We start from the raw sequence: 21,942 nt of genomic DNA, 5'->3' as shown, positions 1-21,942 counted from the left end.
AAAGCACGGCTAAGGTTTTTTATTTGTTAAATAATTAAGCCTTTTTTAGGCACTAAGCGATGAATTTCGCAAGAAACTTCCGAAATGCACAGATCCTTCATTTTTGGTACTCAGTCGTGAGCTATCGATTTGAACACTCGAAAATAAATTTCATATCTCCGCGCAACCATGTATTATCCTCTATACATTCACGAAAGTAAACAAAAGTAAGGTAATTTAACTGGATAATAATTCATGATCTTTCCTCTTTTTACTTTCATGAACATCCGATTTTATACCGACGGACGCATGTGTTTTCGGAAATCCGACATCACTTATTCCGTTTTACGTTATCCAAATTAATTAAACAACTAATAATTGTTTGTGATCAACTAATTATTGAAAGCTGTGACGAGCGAAGATCAGTGACTTGTTGGTATTTACGTCACTAACAGGATTAAACCTGTTACTGGTTTTCTTTCTACGATGACGGCCTCATTTTCATTTCAGTAAATTTGAGTGAAAGAGAACCTCTGAAGTGCCGCCACCCGACACCTCGCCAATCATTATTGTCTCCCAGGTATTGTCCGTTTAAATTGGAGAAGTGGCAACTTTGGTACCACCAGGCACCTGTGTTGTATGTAGCAGCACAGTGCTTGTTCCATCTGTCATTATCTTTATCTTTTGTGCTAAACGCCATGTTATTGTGATATGCTAACGAATTTCCCGCTGTACCTGAATATGAACCAACTTTAAGTCGATACTTCGCCTGCTCATCGCCAATGTTGAACTTGCCATATTTGGCATACACTTTTACTCCGTTCCAGTCTTCCAGCTCCACTCGTAGAGATCTCCGTCTAGAGGCCGTCAGTCGGTGGATCTTGTCGTTTCCTAACCAGAACTCAGTAGTCAGCTGACCAAAGCCTGCTTTGTAGTCGTTCCACCCCCGATAGAAGTCTACCGAGCCATCCTGTCTTCGCTGAAACACTGTCCAGCCTCCCCCGTCAGTGCGCATGTCACAGTAGACAGTAAAGTGTCCTCTACCGTCTGGGTTGACAGAGTACAATCCACTTTGAGTGTGGCCTGATTTGAGCAGATCTAAGCAATCTGACGAAAGAGAAACATGTGCTTTAAATTCGATTCTATTTGAAGAGAAAATATTATATGTAGAAACGTTCCATGACGTTTGAAGTAATTGGTCTATTTAAGATTCAGTAAATACCAAAAACGAAACAATTGTGTTTCTTTAAACCTCTTTAGCCTCCCAATTTTCTCTCTTAACTACAGACAAAAACTGTCATTTGCAGATTTATCAACAAAGGTAAATAGATTTGTCATTAATAATAAAGTATTTTTCGTTTGTATCACGACGTAGTCATTTGTGATGTAGATCGCGACGTTTCGACTGCATACTGCTAGTCTTCATCAGGCGATAAGGTCAACTGGTCAGGTGAAACCTTATAAAGATTGGTTGGTTTTCAACAGCTCTGATTGGTGCATTTCGATCTTCGCTTTGCGGTGTCCTGTTGTTCCCGCAGCGGTCCACAGAGGAAATGACCTTACGCTATATATACCGCGACCATAGCTGTATTCTACCTTTTATTAGTAGAAACTCAGCTGTGTTCTATTGTAAATCCGCGAATCTGATTGTTTCTCCCACTGATTTCTATTCGCCGATAGAAAACAGTCGCGCGCGCGAGTAGCTCTTTAAGCGGTAAATTTTCTTGATTTTTGTCTTCAAAGTGCACAATATTGTAGGTTTTGGACTGAAATCCTTTAGAGTTTCTACTAAAACAATTAGACTACTCGCCCTCGTTTTTTATAAGCGATAGTCAACTCGGCTGCGCCTCGTTGACTATTTGCTCATAGAAAACTCGGGCTTGTAGTCTAATTGTTAATTAGAACTGAACGTTTTAATCAAACTTTTATAAATAGGTGTTTATTTGCTTCTAATTAAATAACGATAGTTTGCAAGCTTTTCTTATATTTTTCACGTTTGTTTGCGGGAAAATATGTTTATATTATTGTATTGTTATTAATTAAGACTACAATCGATTAATCAGTCAATCAATTGGTAATGAGTGACGTCACTTCAGGAACGTCTCGAAGATTTTGTATTTTCGCTTGTCGACTACATTTTTCGGTTTGTTTACGCTAAGAATTATTCAAGTTTGGATAGTAACACTACATGGAAGACTCTAACGACAGCGATGTGTTATCTGAGGGCCTTTCATCTGATTCCTACGAGACGAACGAAGAAATAGAGTTCGAAGAATTTGAAGGGACTGTGTCACGGCTGAATTAAGATTATTTTATTAAGCTTTGCCAAATACTCGCTGTAAAACTTAATTTTTTGCAATACTTCTATGGATCTAAATGACAAAACCAAAACCCGGGCGTTATAATTTAAAGTTACAAGCAAACGAGACTAACTTTGAAAACTGTTCAGCTCAACAAGATTTCAGAAACCCATATCGCAATCCGTTTCAAACTTCCTAATTTTTTGCCATCCGCACCTTCTTTTGTTTTTGCTGTGTTATTAAAATGCCACTTCACTGTTTTAAGAGGTTATTTTTTATATTTCACTGAATTTGTTTTTTTTCCATGCCTAAATTTAGCTAAAATCCTTGACATAGTCCCGTTGAATCGTTCGAAGCAGGACTGTATTCTTAAGTGCCTTTAGCAGACAATGAATCCAAACTGGTTGGAGGTTTGTCAATAGGCTTTTTTGTGGCCGAGGGGTTACATTTGGGACTGGTCCATTTTAATATTTATTAATTAATTGTCACTCTGAGCTGCAGGTTGGGGAATTTGATTCCTGGATAAACGGATTTCTAGTCCATCTACTTGATCACGCGAATGCAGTTCTCCCAGATTAAGGCAACAATAATCCAGTCTCTTTTTAAACGACTAGGCAATGCTGACTAGTACAGCTTCTGAAGTTTACTGGAAAAAATCTGACTCCTGAGGTTTGAGCGTTCTCGAAATCTTTCCAACCATTCCATAAATAACTTACACAACTTACCCCTTGATCCGACATGAACATCACTTATTGCCTCGATATCAAACACTCCTGCACTTGTAGCCAAACAAATATAGTTTCCAGCATCCTCTTCACTAGCATCGCTTATGATAAGCGCCTCGTTTGTCCTGTGACTCCTCCCCACGGGCAGTGCTGCTCCTTGTCTTTTCCAGCTGATGACTGGTTGTGGATCACCGGTAGCGCTGCAGTTTAACGTCAAATTGCTGCCAGTAGATGCAAACACCTTTCCAGGTGGCTTGACGGTAAACACAGGAAGTGAAATCACAACTAGAAGAGTTTTCCTTGCAACATTTCCTAAAAGATTGACTGCTGAACAGAAGTATGTGTCAGAGTCAACTTTACGGACATCAGAAATTTGTAAGACACTGTTGTTATACTGCGCCCTCCCCTGGGGTAACTGACCAGACGACTTCCTCCAGGTGACCACTGGCGCCGGGTATCCGGTCACGTGACAAGTTGGTAAGGTGACGTTACTTCCTTCAGTGACGTAAGAAGGTCCCGGACGAAGAGTAACATGAGGATGAACTGCAACCAAGTGAATAACACTCAGCCTGAGAGAAGGATTTTATGAATTGAGTTTCAAGTATAATAAGTAACCGGTTTTGCTTTCAGAGAAATCAAAATGTGGTATTTTGATCAATGTACAGGTCTAAAATCACAGAAAGGAACGGCAAGGAACATTAGTAGGTTCCTAATGGCATTACATCCGGCCCTATTCCCCACCCGGGGGCAAGGAACTAAGAGAATGGCATTACATGTAAAACGAAATAATTTTCTTATAACGTTTGTTAGAATGCATTTTTTACAGTAAGAACAAGGTTTTAGTCAATCGGTGAAAAAAAGAGGAAAAAAGATCTGTAAAATGTTGTTTGCTTCCAAAGAGAAAACGGGTTGCTTCCTATAGTAAAGAGGAAAGGTTTTCTGTTACTCAAATATGAATATTCGCGGAATTTTAAACATGTTCACAAAAGCTACAAGGAATCATTGTGTAACTGTGTAACACTTTGTAAAGTTTCTTTCAGAAACAACAATTACCAGAATCTTACCATTTACTGCTAACCGCACCACTTCCCGTGAATTCCCCAGGATGTTTGTTGCTGAACACTGATACACGCCTGAGTCATTTCCGATCACCTTCATTAACTGCAACTTTCCTCCTGAAACCGCTGACTGAATAATTTCTGACTGATTGTCCAGTTTACTCCACACTACTGCAGGCTCAGGATTACCGCTGGCTGAACACTGAAACGAGGCTGATCCACCTTCGTTCACTGTCAACGTCACAGGAGAAACAACAACAGCAGGAGATAAAATCGATTCACCAGGTTCTCCTTTATTTCCCGGCATGCCTGCGGGCCCTATGTCTCCTTTCTCACCTTTGGTTCCAGTCTCTCCCTTCAGTCCCACAGGTCCCATAATGCCTTGCTTGCCGCTCTTTCCTGGCGATCCCATAATGCCTTTATCTCCCTTGTTTCCAGTTCTTCCTTTCTGTCCCCTTCGTCCCCGAGATCCTTTGTGACCTCTTGATCCAGGTGGACCGGGAGGACCTGACGAGCACAAGGCACCCTTTGACTGACAGAGATGCACTTTCCCCTCTGATAGAAGTTTTTTGATTTTCAGCATCGTTTCCGTCGTGTCTTTATGTTCCGTGGCGTTTCTGTTTGATTCAACTTGACGGCTGTGTCTATGAAGTTTATTGGATTGGATTCCTACGAAGGAAAAGAAAATTGAAAAAAATCTATTTACATCGGCAGAAGATAAAATAATTTACAAAACTATAAATACTTTACTGCTTAGCCTTAGTGTCTATAAAAAATAACTCCTTCTGAATTTCATTTCTTTTCTTATCGGATGGTGAGAAGCTAAACAGTTTTTACTTTTGCGCGTTTTTGTTAGATCTGCCATCTTAACATAGTGCTAATTATATATTGGGGACATAATAGTTCCCCATACATAACGTCCCTACCCGTTAGATTCGCAGGAGACCGCTGGATACGGAAACGGAGGGGGCGCGCGGGCATGAGAAACAAAATGGCGGAGGATCGTTCCGAGCCATTCCTCGGCAAGTGTCATTTGTTTTCCTTCGCGCGCGCGTTCACAGAAATGAATCTCGCCAGATCTCTCGTGCGCGATTTCAGAGGCGATTTTACTCAAGTTGTTTTTCGCACTGGATCTCAAAGCGATTTTATTTAAGTAACTATAGATGCAGAGAAAAAACGAGCGACTTGGGGCAAGTCTACAAGAATCCTTGCTCCAGGCAAGCATTTATTGCTCTTCAACTCACAAGATGACCTGAGACGGAAATAATTCACATTTTGTGACAAGTGATCTCTTCCATTCGAGACTAAAAATAACAATCGTACTTCTTAGTAGACAACATTTTGATGTAAAAACTGTCCCAACCGAGAGACTGTACTTTTGAAAGAACTAAACGAATGGAATGAACAAGCTTGTTCCTTATCATTATTTTAGTCAAAGTTGAAGGAAAATTCCGGTTCGAATCATTGTTTTCCTGTGAAATTGTCTGCACTGGACTGAAGAAAATTTGACCTACTAACCTTCGGTTTTCTTTGAGGCTCAACAACACAAACGAAAAAGCAAAAACATGTTCTTCTATGGTTATTTCTTTTCCCAACACTATTTGAAGGTATAAGAGATAAGAACCAAAACTGAATTCGTGGTGCGCATTTTTGTTCGTTTTATCATCTCAATAGGAATTCTTGCTCCAGGCAAGCATTTATTGCTCTTTAATTCACATGATGACTGAGACGGAAATAATTGACATTTTGTTATTTGTAATCTCTTCCGTTTGAGACTAAATAACAATCCGACTTCTCAGTAGACCAAACATTTGATGTAAAAACCGACACAACCGACTGTTAGTTTGAAAGAGCTAAACGAATGAGATGAACAAGCTTGTTCCTTATCACTATTTAAGTCATAGTTGAAGGAAGATTCCGGGTCGAATTATTTTTTGTAAAATTTTCTCAGTGCATTGGATTGAAAAAAAGTTGACCTGCTAACCTTCAGTTTTCTTTGAGGCTGAACAACACAAACGAAATAAGGAAAAACATGTTCTTTGGTTATTAATTTTACCAACAGTATTTTCATTTGGACAGAACTTTTATACTGATCAGTTGTATCGTATGATTGTAACAACTTGTAAACTCTAGCTTGTAATGCAAAACAAACTTACCAGGAGCATTCTTGATTATGTCTGGATCGTTTGACGGCGGCTTGGCCTCCGCAACGCTTTCAAGGGCGTTTATTCTTTTCTTGTGCTCGTGTAACTCAAGCTCAACTCTTAAAAAGCCGGCGCAGTAAAACACAATGGACAAAACAGAAATTATGGAAGCAAATGAAGGCATAGTTTGCTTTTGAACAGCCATGATTATGGTGATGTTTAAGCAATCCGCATTTCTACAACGCAGTGGGATAAGTACTGCTTCAGCTTGTTAAACTCAACTCAGTTCTTCAGCTACGTGATACCGAGATCACTAGTTTGGGTAACTTGCCAAACTGTCTGCTATTCATGTCATGCAAGACAAGGTTCAAATTATTTTTTTCTTCCTACTTGTCAATTGAAGTGGTTCTGTTATCGGCTCGGATAAAGATAGGTCCGCTAGGCGTACATGTATAGACAAGTTACAAGCCCCGCAAACAACTTGATCGATCACGCGACAGCCGTAGAATGCACAATCAATATCCGCTCATATATTAAGATTCTTTTTGGAACGACAGCAGTGCAAAATGCCTTTTCAGGTATTTTGTTGGTTTAACGGCTGGTTCTTAAAAGTAGGACTAAACCTGCAGGGTACCGCAAACGATAATGCTGCTATTGGTAGGATCTGCTGAGAGATCTGATCAGCAATATAATGAAGAAACAAACAAGTCTGCAAGCAAGGCTGATCATACTACGTGAAAAGTAGACTTTGCGAGACACCAACACGACTACAACCGATAGAGCAGGATTGCAACCGTGGACAGCTGTTTCGCTTTTATTGGAGCTCTTCAGCACGGTGTAGTAAATCTAAATAACGCCAGCTCAAAGACCGAACGCAAATAAATTGCTCAATAACCCGTACACTGTATCAAGTTCCGTACTTTGAACTCACTTGCCCCCCTAATCACATGTTGCCATATCAGACTCGTCTACAGTCGTCTTCATACAGCACGCGGCAAAGATACAGCGGTGGAAGAGACGGGTACCGAGAAAGGGAGCGCAAGGGGAGATGGGTAGGGAGAGGGTGAAAGAGGGAGACTTCTCCCCTTCTTCCTTTCCATCATCCCCTGCTCCCCCACCTCGCTTCTCCCTTTGCCGCGTGCTATATGAAGACGACTGGGGACGAGTCATTTGCCACATCACGTTTTACGGGGGACAAGAAATTAAAAGTGTCACGATGGAGTCCGACAAAACAAAATAACTTAAATGTGGTTGCTGTTATGCCATCAGCAGGATCTAGCAACAATTCGTGGATAGTTTTCGCCGATGGATTTTTTTTTGTGAAGAAGCGGGCCTTCAAACAAAAATACGCCATCAAGTTTGACTACATTTAGTGCGTTTCTTTTCTGGTTTTGTTTCGTCTCTCAATTAAGTCTTTTATCCTTAAAAATAATAATTAAAAAAATAATTCACGATGCTCGTTTTTGAGTGGGCGCGGGGAAAAAATGAAGTGATGAACAATAAAAATGATAGACTGTTTCTGTCCCGGGACTATTAGTATGACAGTTGCCCCTTGGATGTTTGATGTTCTTAAAACCAACATATTAGCCATTGAATTACGATTCTCGGGCTAATATTTGTTAGACTGCAAAACAGTCGTATCTTTTGCGAACGCGCTCGGTGTTGAAACTTTTTTGGCGCTTCGCGCCTTCGATAAGCGCTTTTTCCAACGACTTAAGAGAAAAAACGACTGTTTTGCAGTCTAAATATTTGTTAACAACTAAATTTCCGCGGGGCAACTATTAACCGATAGCTCCTTGACAGAAACACTCTATTGTTTAAATAACTAACATTGTTGTAATATCTACATGTTACATCAGAAAAGATCGACTTGGGTGAATATGGCTTCTTTGGGTGTTCGGGAAAGCTTCTTATATTGTTTTATATTTAAGTTGCATTAGTCCAGTTTTACTCTTCGTAGAGCACGTTTGTTCTTTATGTATTGTCAGCATAAAGAAATTGTTTGTGGTTAAAATGTTTCCCATCTTAGCTAGTATTGTTTTCCTATTTTACTCCAACAGTGAATATTTCACCGGATATGATGCAGTGGCAAAAAAAATCCCCAAGGGCTGCACTGTGGAGTACGACAGATAACAATGACCAATTAAAGTGCTTGTAATGATGTCTGAAGAAGACACTGCAACAAGATATCACCGGTAACAACTAATATTTTAATCTAATCTCGTCCCGCTCCCCTCAACGGGGGAGCGGGACGACTGTACACAAGCTAATCTCGGCCCATCTTAATAGGATAGACCTGGCCTAGCTACGTCGCAGACATAATCTAGCCCCGGCTAGTAAGAGATTTAGTTTCTTTAGCGACGCAGGCTAGAAATACAGGGCGGGATCGAGTAAAATCAAAACACTGTACATAAAGTACCGGCTTGGCTCTTATAAAAGGACTAAACCAACAATTCGTAATTTTTCTTTGCGTTTCAAGTTAGGTAGACTTAGTTGTAGTAGCCTACAATGAACCGAGCCAAACCATTTTAAGCAAAACGTCGATAAAGTACAACAACATTGAACCCAACTCGATGAAGCTTGCGGAAGGTGAGCTACCAGAATGCATTTCTGTGGGAGTGTTTCCTATAAGAGTTCCCAACGGAAATTTATTTATATATATTGATGAGTAATACGTCACAGTGGCCAGCCAAGGGCCACATCCCAAACTGAAATCATGATCATTCAATCTAGTGACAGCTATTCGCTCCTGTACACTTGCGATATATTATCATGAAACTTTAAGTGGTACCACAGTATATGGCAAATATGTTTAAATGGGATATCAAAACAATTTTAGCCCTGAAAGGCACAAACAGCACTCCGTCAGTACCACATAAAGAGCTCCCCTAGATTTGGAAAAAATGAATTGAGAATTGTGAAAATATCAACACAACACGATTCGGGAAGCATTCTGTCGAAACTCCGCGATGAAGAAAGTGAAAGACTGACTGTTTCTTGTACAAACCCAGGGGCGGATCCAGGATTTCAAAAGGGGGGGGGGGGGGGGGTGGATGACAGACCATTAGGGCCTATCCCTAACCCTAACCCTAACCAAATATAATAAAATACTGCAATATCACAGCGACAAACCGATGAGTGGTGCCGGATCTATTGAAGACCTGGATCAGTAACTAAGTTAAAACGGAAAATATAGACGGCAAACTGATCCTGACGGCTAAAGCGGTCAAAAATAAACAGAGTGGATAAAAAGAAAAAAACTAGAATATATAGAAAAAACTTTGCCCTATATTTCGGTTTGCAAAACAAACCTTCCTCAGGGGCTGGGCGGAGAAAAAAAATGAGAAAAATAAAAGGATCGTTACAAATAGAAAAATTTAAAATAAAATACTAAACAATGATTGGTTCTAACAAGTGTCAATGACGTGTTTCGTCACGTCGGTTAATTCCCAGAGGATGTAAAGTTTTTGCCTTGTTAATTAAATGGGCTTCACGAGCCTTCCTGACTGAGTCTCGTTTGCTGCGTATAAGTTCTAGCGGGATGAGGTGAGCGTCGTTTATGGAATGGCCGGGTTGGAACAGCCATGGGAACCCCCATGGCACCTTCATACGCGAACTTATTCATGGGTAAATTTGAACAAAACGCCATTGATAACACCGTAAACAAACCGCTCGTATGGTGGAGGTTTATTGATGACGTTTTCATGATATGGACACACGGAGAAGAACTCCTCAAGAACTTCATAAGTTACTTAAACTCCATTCACCCGAGCATGAAATTCACCATGAATATTCGATTTCCTCACATCAGGCACTCCCTTTCCTAGATGTTCAAGTCCACCTTAGCAACAACCACATTCAAACAGATCTACATACCAAGCCCACCGACAAACATCAATACCTTCTCAGAACCTCTACCACCCAAACCACACGAAGGAAGCCATACCGTTCAGCCTTTTCCTCCGTATTCGCCGCATTTGCTCTACCGATACTTTCTTTGACAAACGTAGTGGAGAACTCATCAAACATCTGATCAAACGTGGATACAGCCGCACTTCCCTACAGAGAGATGCAAATCGCGTTCGCGCCATCCCACGTCACGCAACGCTACAGCCCCAAGGACAGCAAATCACAAAGACAGACCGAACACCTTTTGTCATATCATTCAACCCTGCCCTCCCTAAAATATCTTCTGTTATCAAGAAACACTTAAATATTCTCCAGTCCTCCGCCAACTGCAAATAAGCTTTTCCTCATCCACCAGTTATCGCTTACAGACGTAACGCAAGTCTGCGTGATCTCCTTGTACATTCCGAGCTTACACATAAGAAGTTCTCCAAACAACAAGGCGCTGGAGTTCATAAATGCAACCACCCACGATGTCTCACTTGTTCATTTCTTCAAGAAGGCCAAACTAACTACACTTTCTTCAACACCAACGAGACACGCAAAATAACTGACAACATATCTTGCCGCTCTAAAAACCTTATCTATCTAATCGATTGCAAAATATGCCACCATCAATACATTGGGGAGACCAAACGTCAACTTAACGAACGCTTCGGACAACACCGCAGATCCATTCTCAACCACCATGAACTTGATGACCCTACACCAGTATCTATTCATTTCAACCAACCCGGCCATTCCATAAACGACGCTCACCTCATCCCGCTAGAACTTATACGCAGCAAACGAGACTCAGTCAGGAAGGCTCGTGAAGCCCATTTAATTAACAAGGCAAAAACTTTACATCCTCTGGGAATTAACCGACGTGACGAAACACGTCATTGACACTTGTTAGAACCAATCATTGTTTAGTATTTTATTTTAAATTTTTCTATTTGTAACGATCCTTTTATTTTTCTCATTTTTTTTCTCCGCCCAGCCCCTGAGGAAGGTTTGTTTTGCAAACCGAAATATAGGGCAAAGTTTTTTCTATATATTCTAGTTTTTTTCTTTTTATCCACTCTGTTTATTTTTGACCGCTTTAGCCGTCAGGATCAGTTTGCCGTCTATATTTTCCTTCCTAACCCTAACCCTAAGTGGCGGCAGACGGCGAAACGTGGCGTAACAACAACCAGACATGAGCGAGAGTTAATCTTTCTGTTTTTCTTTATTTTCAATTTCAAATAAAGTGATATTTCGAATTTTTGTTTACTGAAAAATGGGAGGTGGATATCCACCCTATTCACCCCCCCCCCCCTCTATCCGCCCCTGAGACCTATTGAGTCTGATAAATGACAACTGTGACAGTGAATAGTGAATGAATTTTATTGGTAACAACCTTAAAACCTGTATTTATATTTAAACATTTTCACTTTTTATCATTATTGCATTATACTTCATTCGAAACCTTTCAACTTTTTTGATTACTTTATTTTCCAGAAGTGCTCCCCCGCCCCTGGTGACCCTATTTAGTTTCAATAATTGCTTGCTTGCTTAACTAACTCTGCTTACTGTTAACCTAAACGGCCTAACTCAGCGATAAGGCAATAATACATCTATAATTTTTAGTCAAATGTAGACGTCGTAGCAACACAAAATACCACAGCTGGTGCTGCATTTAGCTTAGCCTCCCATGCAGTCGTTTTCAGGGGCGATCGTGTTTGTGGGGAGAAATAAGACACGATCGCCCCTGAAGGCGACTGCATGGGAGGCAACATTTAGCTAGGATCCTGAAAAGATAACCGTTTGAATCAGGACCACTCTATACAAGCTGACCTTCCCACTTAATCCCACTTCTAATAAACTCTGGTGTTTTTAATCAAACACACTACTCAGTTCTCAGTGATAGAGAGACGTGTACTATTTTGCTCATAAATGACTTTAAAGCTGATTTCCAGTCCGTACTGCGCAGACTCGAGGTTTGTTTTCGTTTTTGTTTTGAATTCGTTGAAACGTTACACTTCGGTGACAGCATACATGAAGTTTCTTAGTCCGCCATTACAGTTCGTTTCCTTAAAGAATTTCCGATGAGCTGAAACGTCGGTTTGAAATAGCGTCAAGATTCCTCTACTCGTTATTATTTGTTCTGCAAGGATATCTGGCGTTAATAATGAAGAAAAAGGTAAGTTTGTCGCGGAATTTTTAGTTTTGCTTGTAAACATTCCTTCGTGTTGGGCTCCCATAATCATTGCAGCCGAGATTGCGCAGTACGGACTGGAATTCATCTTTAATAATGATCCAGGTTTCAGATAACATCAAATTAAATTTGCTTACTTCAAGCATAGTAGGTCTTGTTATCTCTCTATTCTGTTATAGCAACAAAACTTTCTCCATCTTGTATGAGATTTAAAGCAACGGATTGTAAACTTGTAAAGAGCAGGTTTTGCGTTTTCCCTTTTACCTAATTCTCACGCAGTGACATTCAACCGATTGGATCAATGTCAGATAGTTACGACTGTCACTGTTACGGTGCTGATTACGTAGACCCCTATTACATTTATTCGCTCGCTCCATTTACCGACGGGTAATATTGCTCAGAAAATAAAACAAATACGAAAAAAAACTGAACGGGATAAAGAACAAATAAGGTAAGCTAACGAGCCTGCAGGCCAAATTAAAGCGGAATGAAATAAATTATAACAACATAACATGAAGCAAAGGTGAGTACAGCCGAGGCAGCCTGGGCACCAATCCTTTCCGTGATCACGAAAAGCGCGTGAAAGCTCGCGCTCTCGAAAAGAAAAAAGACTGGTTCCCAGGCTATCAGCAATTTAAAGCATAACATTAATTTCATAGCATCAGTTTAGTTTATATTGTAAAGAAAACTCTTCTTATTAAGCGTACAATTTCAAAACTCCATTTACTCCACTACTCTAATTAATAAACAACTAATCATTGTTTGTGATCGATCAATTATTGAAAGCCTTGATGAGCGAATACGGTTGATATGTTGGTATTTACGTCACTAAACGGGATTAAACCTGTTACTGGTATTTTTTCTACGATGACGGCCTCAGTTTCATTTCAGTAAATTTGAGAGAAAGATTATCTCCGAAGCTGTACCACACGGCCCCTCGGTAATATCTTTTGTTTCCCAAGTACTGTCCGTTTAGATTGGAGCGGCCGCAATTGTTGTACCACCAGGCGCCTCTCCATGCTACAGCACAGTTTCCATTATCTCGGTCATTATCTCTGTCTTTTGTAGTAAACCCCATGTTAGTATTATAGGTTAACTTATCTCCCGCTGTACCTGAATATGAACCCACTTCAAGTCGATACTGCGCCTGCTCATTACCAATGTTGAACTTGCCATATTTGGCATACACTTTTACTCCGTTCCAGTCTTCCATCTCCACTCGTAGAGAGCTGGGTCTAGAGGCCGTCAGTCGGTGGATTTTGTCGTTTCCTAACCAGAACTCAGCAGTCAGCTGACCAAAGCCTGCTTTGTAGTCGTTCCATCCCCGATAGAAGTCTACCGAGCCATTCTGTCTTCGCTGAAACACTGTCCAGCCTCCACCGTCAGTGCGCATGTCACAGTAGACAGTAAAGTGTCCTCCACCGTCTGGGTTGACAGAGTACAATCCACTTTGAGTATGGCCTGATTTGAAGAGATCTGAACAATCTGAAAAAGGAGAACCGCTTGCTTGTCAGTTTTTAAAGGCTCTATAAAAAATTTTCAGAGTTTAGTTAGTAAAGGAAAATATTTTAGCAGTTAAAAACAATCTGACAAAAGAAAAACTCATACTTCAAACTCTCTTTTCATTTTAACTAAATACTATATGAACTCTCTCCTATATGATGGAAAGTTTTGCTTGCTACATAAAATACTTAAAAAAAAAAATAAAAAAAACGTTGTGTTATTTGTTTTCGCTCTTTACTTTACCCTCCCCACTTTTTCTCTTATAAACAGAAATATAAAAAGGTTAAGACGTTATAAAAAAAAAGGAAATCAGATATAAAGATTAATTTTTCACAAACCAAGAAAAAATAAGTGAGGACCATAACGGGGATTCGAGAAGTGAGGTAGAAAAAAGATTGTAATAGAGAGAAAAAAAAAAGGGTATCAATGCCAAAACTTTTCATCGGTCTATTTCCAATTTAAAGTAATCTCACGAGCATTTGCCCACGATGGAACCAATCACGAGAGCTTATGATTGAAAAAATTAGCATTGAGACCTTATTGTTTTACCAATTTTGTTCGTCTAATGTTTTAAAAATATGTTACTTGTGTGTGAATCACTAAACAAATATTGCCAATGCTAAAATAGTCCATGCTGTCTTAAGGCTTACAACTGGTCTATTTTAAAATACCATAGCTGTTTGTATTTCTTATTCAACGCCTCGAACTGTCGATTAAGAGTAACACCATTGACTGTTCTGATACAGCAGCTAGTTGGAAGAAAATTTATTTTCAGAAGCTCGCTACCCTTCAAATGAACAACAGAACAAACAACGGGCTTAATAGTAACTGGTACACTAGAGGACTAGAACAGCTGGTTAAAATATAATTTTAAGATATACAGTATGTTGCCCTATTACTGGACACTTTTTGCATTAACCGTAATATCTTACTTCAAAACAGCACTTACGAGCTGAAACTTACCCACAATGTAGCTTCCACTGCTGGTAAGTAGGTCGTGGAGTTTTATCTTCTAAATCTCTTTGGCTTTTTTGTAATCATGGAAAGAGTTGGTCAAATTCGGTGCCCTTATTCCGGACGAGTTGCCCTAATTCCGGACGATCGTTACGAGGAAAATACTCCCTTTTTCTCGGAAATATTATTCCCGATCATGGCAAAATATAAGTCATTAGGGCTGAATAAAGGATTATTCTTTTGAAAAATTGTCTTTCAGGCAAAATTTAAAGCATTTTTCTTTCAATTTTAGCGAGGAAATCACCAGGCCATTGACATAAACAATGTTCAGCGAATGTTTCGGTCACTTGAAACGAAGTTCGCCAAGGAAGATTAATTCGAAGCTTTAATACAGCACAGACAGTTACAAAAATGCTTGTTTTTCAAGACCTATTCCATAAAATTGTTTTCAAATAGGTAAACAAGTTTGCTGTAGGTATGCGTCCGGAATTAGGCACACCTCATCAAAAATTCAACTTAACTCTTTGGTGACCGTGATCGGAAATTAAGAGCGAAAACCGAAAATTCATTATATGCTGATAAACCTAGTCCTTTTACCTTTACTTTAATATATAAATAAATATAATATATCGCGCACTTTGCGAGAGCAGAGCGCTTTATTGAAACGATGTAGTTTGACGCGCTGTAAAAATTGGATATTTACGAAGAAAAAATGTTTTACCTACCTCCACGAAAACTTCTTTAACTTAATTTTACTGTTACGACGATATACGAAATTTTTAAGTCCAAGTATCCGGAAATAGGGGTGTCCGGGAAACAGGGCAACATACTGTATATTGTCATCTCTTTTGGACCACGATACTTGCTGATATTACTTCGGTAGCTATGTGAATAGAAATAACAGAAACCCTTATGGGTTTCTGGTAATAACGAATGGCTTCAACCCTGGAATTAATCTAACACTCTCTTGATGACAAATGTAATCATTCCATTTATAACTTACCTTTCGGAATTTTAACTTCAACAACACTTATTGTCTCGATAGCAAACACTCCTGCACTTGTAGCCACGCAAACATAGATCCCAGCATCCTCTTCTCTAACATCTCTTATGATAAGCGCATCGTTCGTCTTGTGACTCCTCCCCACGGGCAGTGCTGCTCCTTGTCTTTTCCAGCTGATGACTGGTTGTGGATCACCGGTAGTGCTGCAGTTTAACGTCAAAGTTTCGCCAAAACCAACAGCAACTTTTTCAGGTGGCTTAACAGTAAACACAGGAAGTGATATCACAACAAGTAGAGTTTTCCTTTCAACATTTCCCAAAAGGTTGACTGCTGAGCAGAAATACAAGTCAGAGTCAACTTTACGGACATCAGAAATTTGTAAGACACTGTTGTTATACTGCGCCCTCCCCTGGGGTAACTGACCAGACGACTTTCTCCAGGTGACCACTGGTGTAGGGTATCCGGTCACGTGACAAGTTGGTAGGGTGACGTTACTTCCTTCAATGACGTAAGCAGGTCCCGGATGAAGAGAAATACGAGGATGAACTGCAAAAAAGTGAATATCGTTTAGTTTGATCTAAATAAGACTTCCTTATTTTCAGTGAAGTAAATACTTTTACTTAATGAGAAATCAAAAAGCGAAATAATTGTACCTATATTTTTTAGAACGTGTGCTGAGTTTTTTTTTTTTATGTTACTGGTCGTATTCTGGAGTGTCGAGCCGCCTTTTGTGCACTTGACTCTCAATGTTTCCCTTTCTTAATACATTTTATTGACCTTGTTTATTCGGTTAGCACTGCAAAATATTTGTTTTTAACTCATTGGTTTATATTGCGTGGCCTTCGTGCATGTGCCAATAAAACCTATTAGTTTTTTTCTAATCTTAATTATATGACTCTGTAAAAACAGGACTAATATTTCCGTATCAAATGCATACTTTTTGCAGCCTTAAAAATGGAAGTCTGCTCTGTAAAAGCAATGTTGTGGACCCAGGGGGGGTACTCCGGCTTGTAAATGTCGGGATGATCGAATGGAGGCAAAATTCAGGACCCAAAAAAATCCCTAAGTCTTCCGACATTACCCAAAAAAATCCCTGAACCAAAAATAACCCCCCAAAAATCCCTTCTCAGGCTTGTCAAATTACCCCTAAATTGCCAGGAGGTGCAATAAAATAACACAAAGAACGCTCTTTTAGTTCATTCATCGCCAAGGCCGCGCCAAGGGACATTAGTTTGTTTTAAATACCCAAAAAATACCCCTATCTAAATCAAGATACCCAAAAAAAACTTGCCAAATTTTCCAACCCAAAAAAATCCCGGAATCGAAAATTTCAAACCCCAAAAAAATCCTTCGATCATCCCCGTCATTAACAAGCCGGAGTACCCCCCCCCCCCCCCCTTGGGGTTGTGGAACAGCATGATTTAGTGGGAAGCCTATTTAATTTTGTATTATGAATATTCAGAATCTTACCATTTACTGCTAATCTTGCCACCTCCCGTGAATTCCCCAGGATGTTTGTTGCTGAACACTGATACACGCCCGAGTCATTTCCTGTCACCTTAGTCAGCTGCAACTTTCTTCCTGAAACCGCTGTGCGCGAGATTTCTGATTGATTTTCCAGTTTGCTCCACACTACTGCAGGCTCAGGATTACCGCTTGCTGAACACTGAAACAAAGCTGATCCGCCTTCGTTCACTGTCAACGTCACAGGAGAAACAACAACAGCAGGAGATGAAATCGATTCACCAGGTTCTCCTTTACTTCCCGGCATGCCTGCGGGCCCTATATCTCCTTTCTCACCTTTGGTTCCAGTCTCTCCCTTAAGTCCAGCAGGTCCCATATTGCCTTGCTTGCCACTCTTTCCTGGCGATCCCATAATGCCTTTATCTCCCTTGTATCCAGTTCTTCCTTTCTGTCCTCTTCGTCCCCGGGCTCCTTTGTGTCCTTTTGGTCCAGGTTGACCGGGAGGGCCTGGGGGTCCTGACGAGCACGTGACACCCTTTGACTGACAGAGATGCAGTCTCAGCTCTGACAAATGTTTGTTAATTTTCAGCATGGTTTCCGCTGTGATTTTATCTTCTGACTCGTTCTTTGGTGATTCAACATGACGGCTGTGTCTATGTTTAATGGATTGAATCCCTACGAATGAAAATAATAATTCTAATTACAAAGACACGGGAGAAGTGGTTTCTTTTACATAAATTATTGGTGTAATTGAAATCAAAAAGAAGTTTCTTTTATAGTTTTGGAGGTGACGAAAAGAAATAGAATTTCTGGCCTGCGTTTATGTTCGTTGTAACATCTCTGTAGGAATCCTTGCTCCAGGCAAGCATTTATTGCTCTTTAATTCACGAGATGACTGAGACGGAAATAATTGGAATTTATTATCTGTTATGTTTTACATTCCAGACTAAAAATAAGAATTAGTCCTCTCACTAGACAATATATGATATATCCTTAGTAAATTTTCTGATGTAAAAAGTGTCACAACCATCTGTATGTCTGATTAATGGTATGGTAGTCATAGCTGAAGGAAAATTCTATTTAAGTTTGACGGCTTTGGATTGAAGAAAACTTGACCTGCTAACCTTCGATTTTCTTTAGGCTACACAGCAAAAACGGAACAAGCGAAAACATGTTCATTTGCTATTTGCTTTTCTCTTAGCTTTTTCCATGGTATTTTCCTTTTCGGTGTTTTCACTTCGACCAAGCTATATTTTTCCTGATTGTATTGTATGAGTCTAACTAATTATAAACTCTAGCTTGTAATGTAAGACAAACTTACCAGGCGAAGCATTCTTGATTATTTCTGGATCGTTTGACAGCGGCTTGGCCTGCGCGACGCTTTCAAGAGCGTTTATTCTTTTCTTGTGCTCGTTTAACTCAAGCTCGACTCTTAAAAAGCCGGCGCAGTAAAACATAATCGACAAAACAGAAATTATTGACGCAAATGATGGCATAGTTTGCTTTTGAACAGCCATGATTATGGTGATGTTTCAGCAATCTGCAATTCTACAACGCAACGAAATAAGTACTGCTTTACCTTGTACGTGATACCGAGATCACGAGTTTGGGTAACTTGCCAAGTTGTGTGCTTTTTGTGTTATGTAAGCTAAAGTTCAAATGAACTTTTTTTCTTCAGACTTGTCACGCTGTGGTTTTGTAATCGACGCGGATAAATATAGGTCCGCTAGGCATACATGTATTGACTGGTGAAAGAGACTTTTCAAAAGAGAGAACCAAAATGTCGGCTTTAGTGAATGTAGGAAGGCGTCTTAGGTATTTAGGAAATCAGCGGGTTTAGAATATGAACAAAAACGGGACTAAAGTCTGTCAAATTTGCTTCTTATATTATATTATTTCTTATATTATTTAAGTTCCATCAGTTTAACTTTTTCGTAGAGTCTATATTTATTTCCATGTACCAGGTCCTAGCTGGTATCAATGTGCTTACTCGTTATGTTAGTTAATGTTTGTTATCCATTGAAAAGAAATCGTTCAGGGCGAAAATATTTTCCACCTTATTGTGTATTGTTTTTCTTGTTGACTCCCAATGTGAATATTTTACCGAGTATAATTTAATAAAAAACCAAGGGCTGTACTGAGGAATATGGCACAAAAACCATATCGACCAATTATAACACTTGTAAAGTCTGAGGGAGACAAAGCAACCTAACATCACCCGTGCCAAACTAATATTTTCTCATATCTTAGCCCATCTGCATGGGAAAGTTCGAGCACGAGTAAAATCAAGCCACTATACACGTAGTACCGGCTCAGCTCTCATAGACCAACTAAACCAAACCAAACATGACTTACGTTCTAATTCGCTACGCTCAAACGAACGTAAATTATTTTCTTCTTCAATACTGCAAAAATACACACCAAGGGAATGATGGTTGGATGCTCAGGCAATCCAAGCTGACATTTATTGATACATTTCATACAGTGAAAAAGGAACGTTTAGAGCTAATGTTGACGCCTACCAGAAAAAATAGAAGTACCAAAATACTTATTAAATCAGTTAGGATAAGGTGAGCAGTTATTTCAAAATAATTATATGTACAATGTAATAAAAGTAATCGTTGTGATAAATTGGCGCTACTTCTAACCACGGATGTAGCTTCTTCGAGCTTATGCTATCAATGGCAATAAAATACTCAGAGCAAGATCCTTTACAGTTCTTCCATAGCTCCCTACATCTTGCGCATAACAGCTTGGTACCATTCTGCTAGACGGTATTGAAAAACCACAAAAAACTTATTGATCCAATAATGTTAAGCGGTTGTTGAGACGAGATAATATAGTTACATAAGTTTTTAACCTCTTAATTTAAACATTAGTCCCTTCACTGTAAATATCAGTAGATTTCCACATGTACGTAAGGAACAAATAACTAGAATGAACAGCCAAAATGCCAAAAGCTAAGCTTAAGGTAACAAACTATTCAATACATCATTTCGAAGAATCTTTCGCTACTTAACAAACATATGCAAGCTAAGCGCAAGTCCTTCAGGCTTGTTGATGGAGCAGCATACTTATCGATGATTTTATTAGCAGAGATAAACACCCTAACAAACGCTGAACCGCTATTAAAAAACTATTTCAAATTGAGCTACCCGGCCAAATGATTAATGATAATGCGGACATGAATCAAAATAAAAGCAGCATAAGACTTGAAACTACGTAAGATGCGCATGCGGCTTGTAAAGCGATACAACCTAAACTGAGACAGTATGAGGACAAGATACCGCATCTTATAAAGAACTTGACGATTTTTTTTTTTTTTTTTGAATATCTTTTTGCTGTGAAGTAACCTTCATAAACAACTTCAGGACGTCCTTCGTGCTTGGTTTCTTGCTAGCTGGGGGCTCCTCTGATAACCTTGAATAGTTAACATCTATAATGAAGAAAAAAGAGAAGTGACAGGCATTTGTATCCATATAAACCTACATGGAAGCGAGCGATTACATAAACTGAAATAAATTAACGTAAGCTGAATGCAGACAAATTGCTCTGCAAAATCAGGCCAGCGCCTCCTTTCTGAAAGGTGAACGGACAAGTGACCCAAAATGAGGCCAGCGCCTCCTTGCTGATGAGTGAATGGACAAGCGTCCAAAAAACAGGCCAGCGCCTCCTTCTGATGAGTGAATGGACAAGCGTCCCAAAGTCAGGCCAGCGCCTCCTTTCTGATAACGTCAATCAATCTTAACCAAACATAAATAGAAAATGGCCCAGCGGTCTTGTAATCAGCGAAAACTTTATACAAACAGCTACCAGCTGTTGAAATGAAAGAATCTGCTCGAAGTAAAACAGTATTTCGCCGATGTTCCAGTACACTCTTGCTATAAAGACTATAAACAGCTTGCCATCTATTGCAAAACGAGCAATTATTCTGAAAGCTTAGGAAAAAACGAGACGAGGTCCAGAACAGGACGATAAATGTGGTAATGGCCTCGCATGTATACGAGCAGTGAATACCTAGTGAATTAATAAATCCACTCCGTAAGTCCTGCATGGATTTCAAAAACTAAAGTGAAAACATACCTAGTTGTTGCCAAACTGACAAAGTAGACCACTATATGGGATTCCCACCCATATTCAATGCTTGAAAACATGATGAGTTGTAATTAGTCAACCATTTATGTATAAATAATGCGACTTTATAATCCTCACAACGAGCTCCGTACGGGAAACCATAGCATACAATTTGACACCGCTGTCAATAGGAGCTGAAAATTTTGGGCTATATAACATGTAAACTTCAACTTCGTGCAACTCGAATGTAATACTCTGCAAACGAACAACTATCTAAAACCAACTTAACATAAGAGCCTTGCTGAAATGACAAAAACTTTTCCAGACAAGTCATACCACAAACGTGTATACATGCACCCAGTTATCATTATGGCACACTTGTTCACTGTTACCTAAATGGACGCCACATTCTGTGGCACTAGCATCTGAGCTAACAATACAATAAGACGGGCCAATCCATAATGACTTTTCAAATTCATCCTGTCCAGTCCACTTAAATACTCAACATGTTTTCTTAGAGAATAAATTGGGCCAAAGTAAACGTCTAGTGAAATCGTAATCCTGCGCAGCCTCAATGTCCTTGTTGTAATAACTAGTCATAATTCGGGAAATGTCCTCAAATACTACACCAATGGAAACAAATTTCCCCCAAG

The 21,942-nt window shown here is 39.6% G+C and overlaps 3 protein-coding genes and 1 pseudogene across 4 annotated transcripts in view; all 4 read right to left on the bottom strand.

The window, feature by feature from the left end:
- The window catches only part of LOC144659292 (uncharacterized), a 141,518-nt pseudogene extending 135,061 nt beyond the window's left edge, over positions 1-6,457 (bottom strand). The window contains exons 1-2 of the transcript XR_013571878.1: positions 6,219-6,457; positions 4,069-4,731 (exon numbers count right to left, since the gene is read on the bottom strand). The product of XR_013571878.1 is annotated as an uncharacterized LOC144659292 (transcript). The remainder of the gene's footprint in view (positions 1-4,068; positions 4,732-6,218) is intronic.
- LOC144659672 (uncharacterized) overlaps positions 1-21,942 on the bottom strand; it is a 40,142-nt gene that overhangs the window by 4,810 nt on the left and 13,390 nt on the right. The gene's annotated exons all lie outside the window — the stretch shown is intronic.
- On the bottom strand, positions 175-18,766 carry LOC144659676 (uncharacterized). Its single transcript, XM_078520165.1, has 5 exons — positions 18,537-18,766; positions 17,222-17,890; positions 15,752-16,297; positions 13,136-13,776; positions 175-442 (listed from the first exon to the last, which is right to left on the bottom strand). Exons 1-4 carry the CDS (start codon positions 18,730-18,732, stop codon positions 13,154-13,156), a joined length of 2,034 nt encoding a protein of 677 aa, XP_078376291.1. The 5' UTR covers positions 18,733-18,766; the 3' UTR covers positions 175-442; positions 13,136-13,153.
- On the bottom strand, positions 431-4,007 carry LOC144660978 (tenascin-R-like). The gene is made up of 3 exons (XM_078521701.1): positions 3,998-4,007; positions 3,005-3,547; positions 431-1,179 (listed from the first exon to the last, which is right to left on the bottom strand). Exons 1-3 carry the CDS (start codon positions 4,005-4,007, stop codon positions 461-463), a joined length of 1,272 nt encoding a protein of 423 aa, XP_078377827.1. The 3' UTR covers positions 431-460.

The sequence above is a fragment of the Oculina patagonica genome, chromosome 7, assembly GCF_052425735.1.
Source record: "Oculina patagonica isolate OP01 chromosome 7, crgOcupat, whole genome shotgun sequence".
Classification (NCBI taxonomy): domain Eukaryota; kingdom Metazoa; phylum Cnidaria; class Anthozoa; order Scleractinia; family Oculinidae; genus Oculina; species Oculina patagonica.
This window is presented reverse-complemented; position numbering and strand designations above follow the sequence as displayed.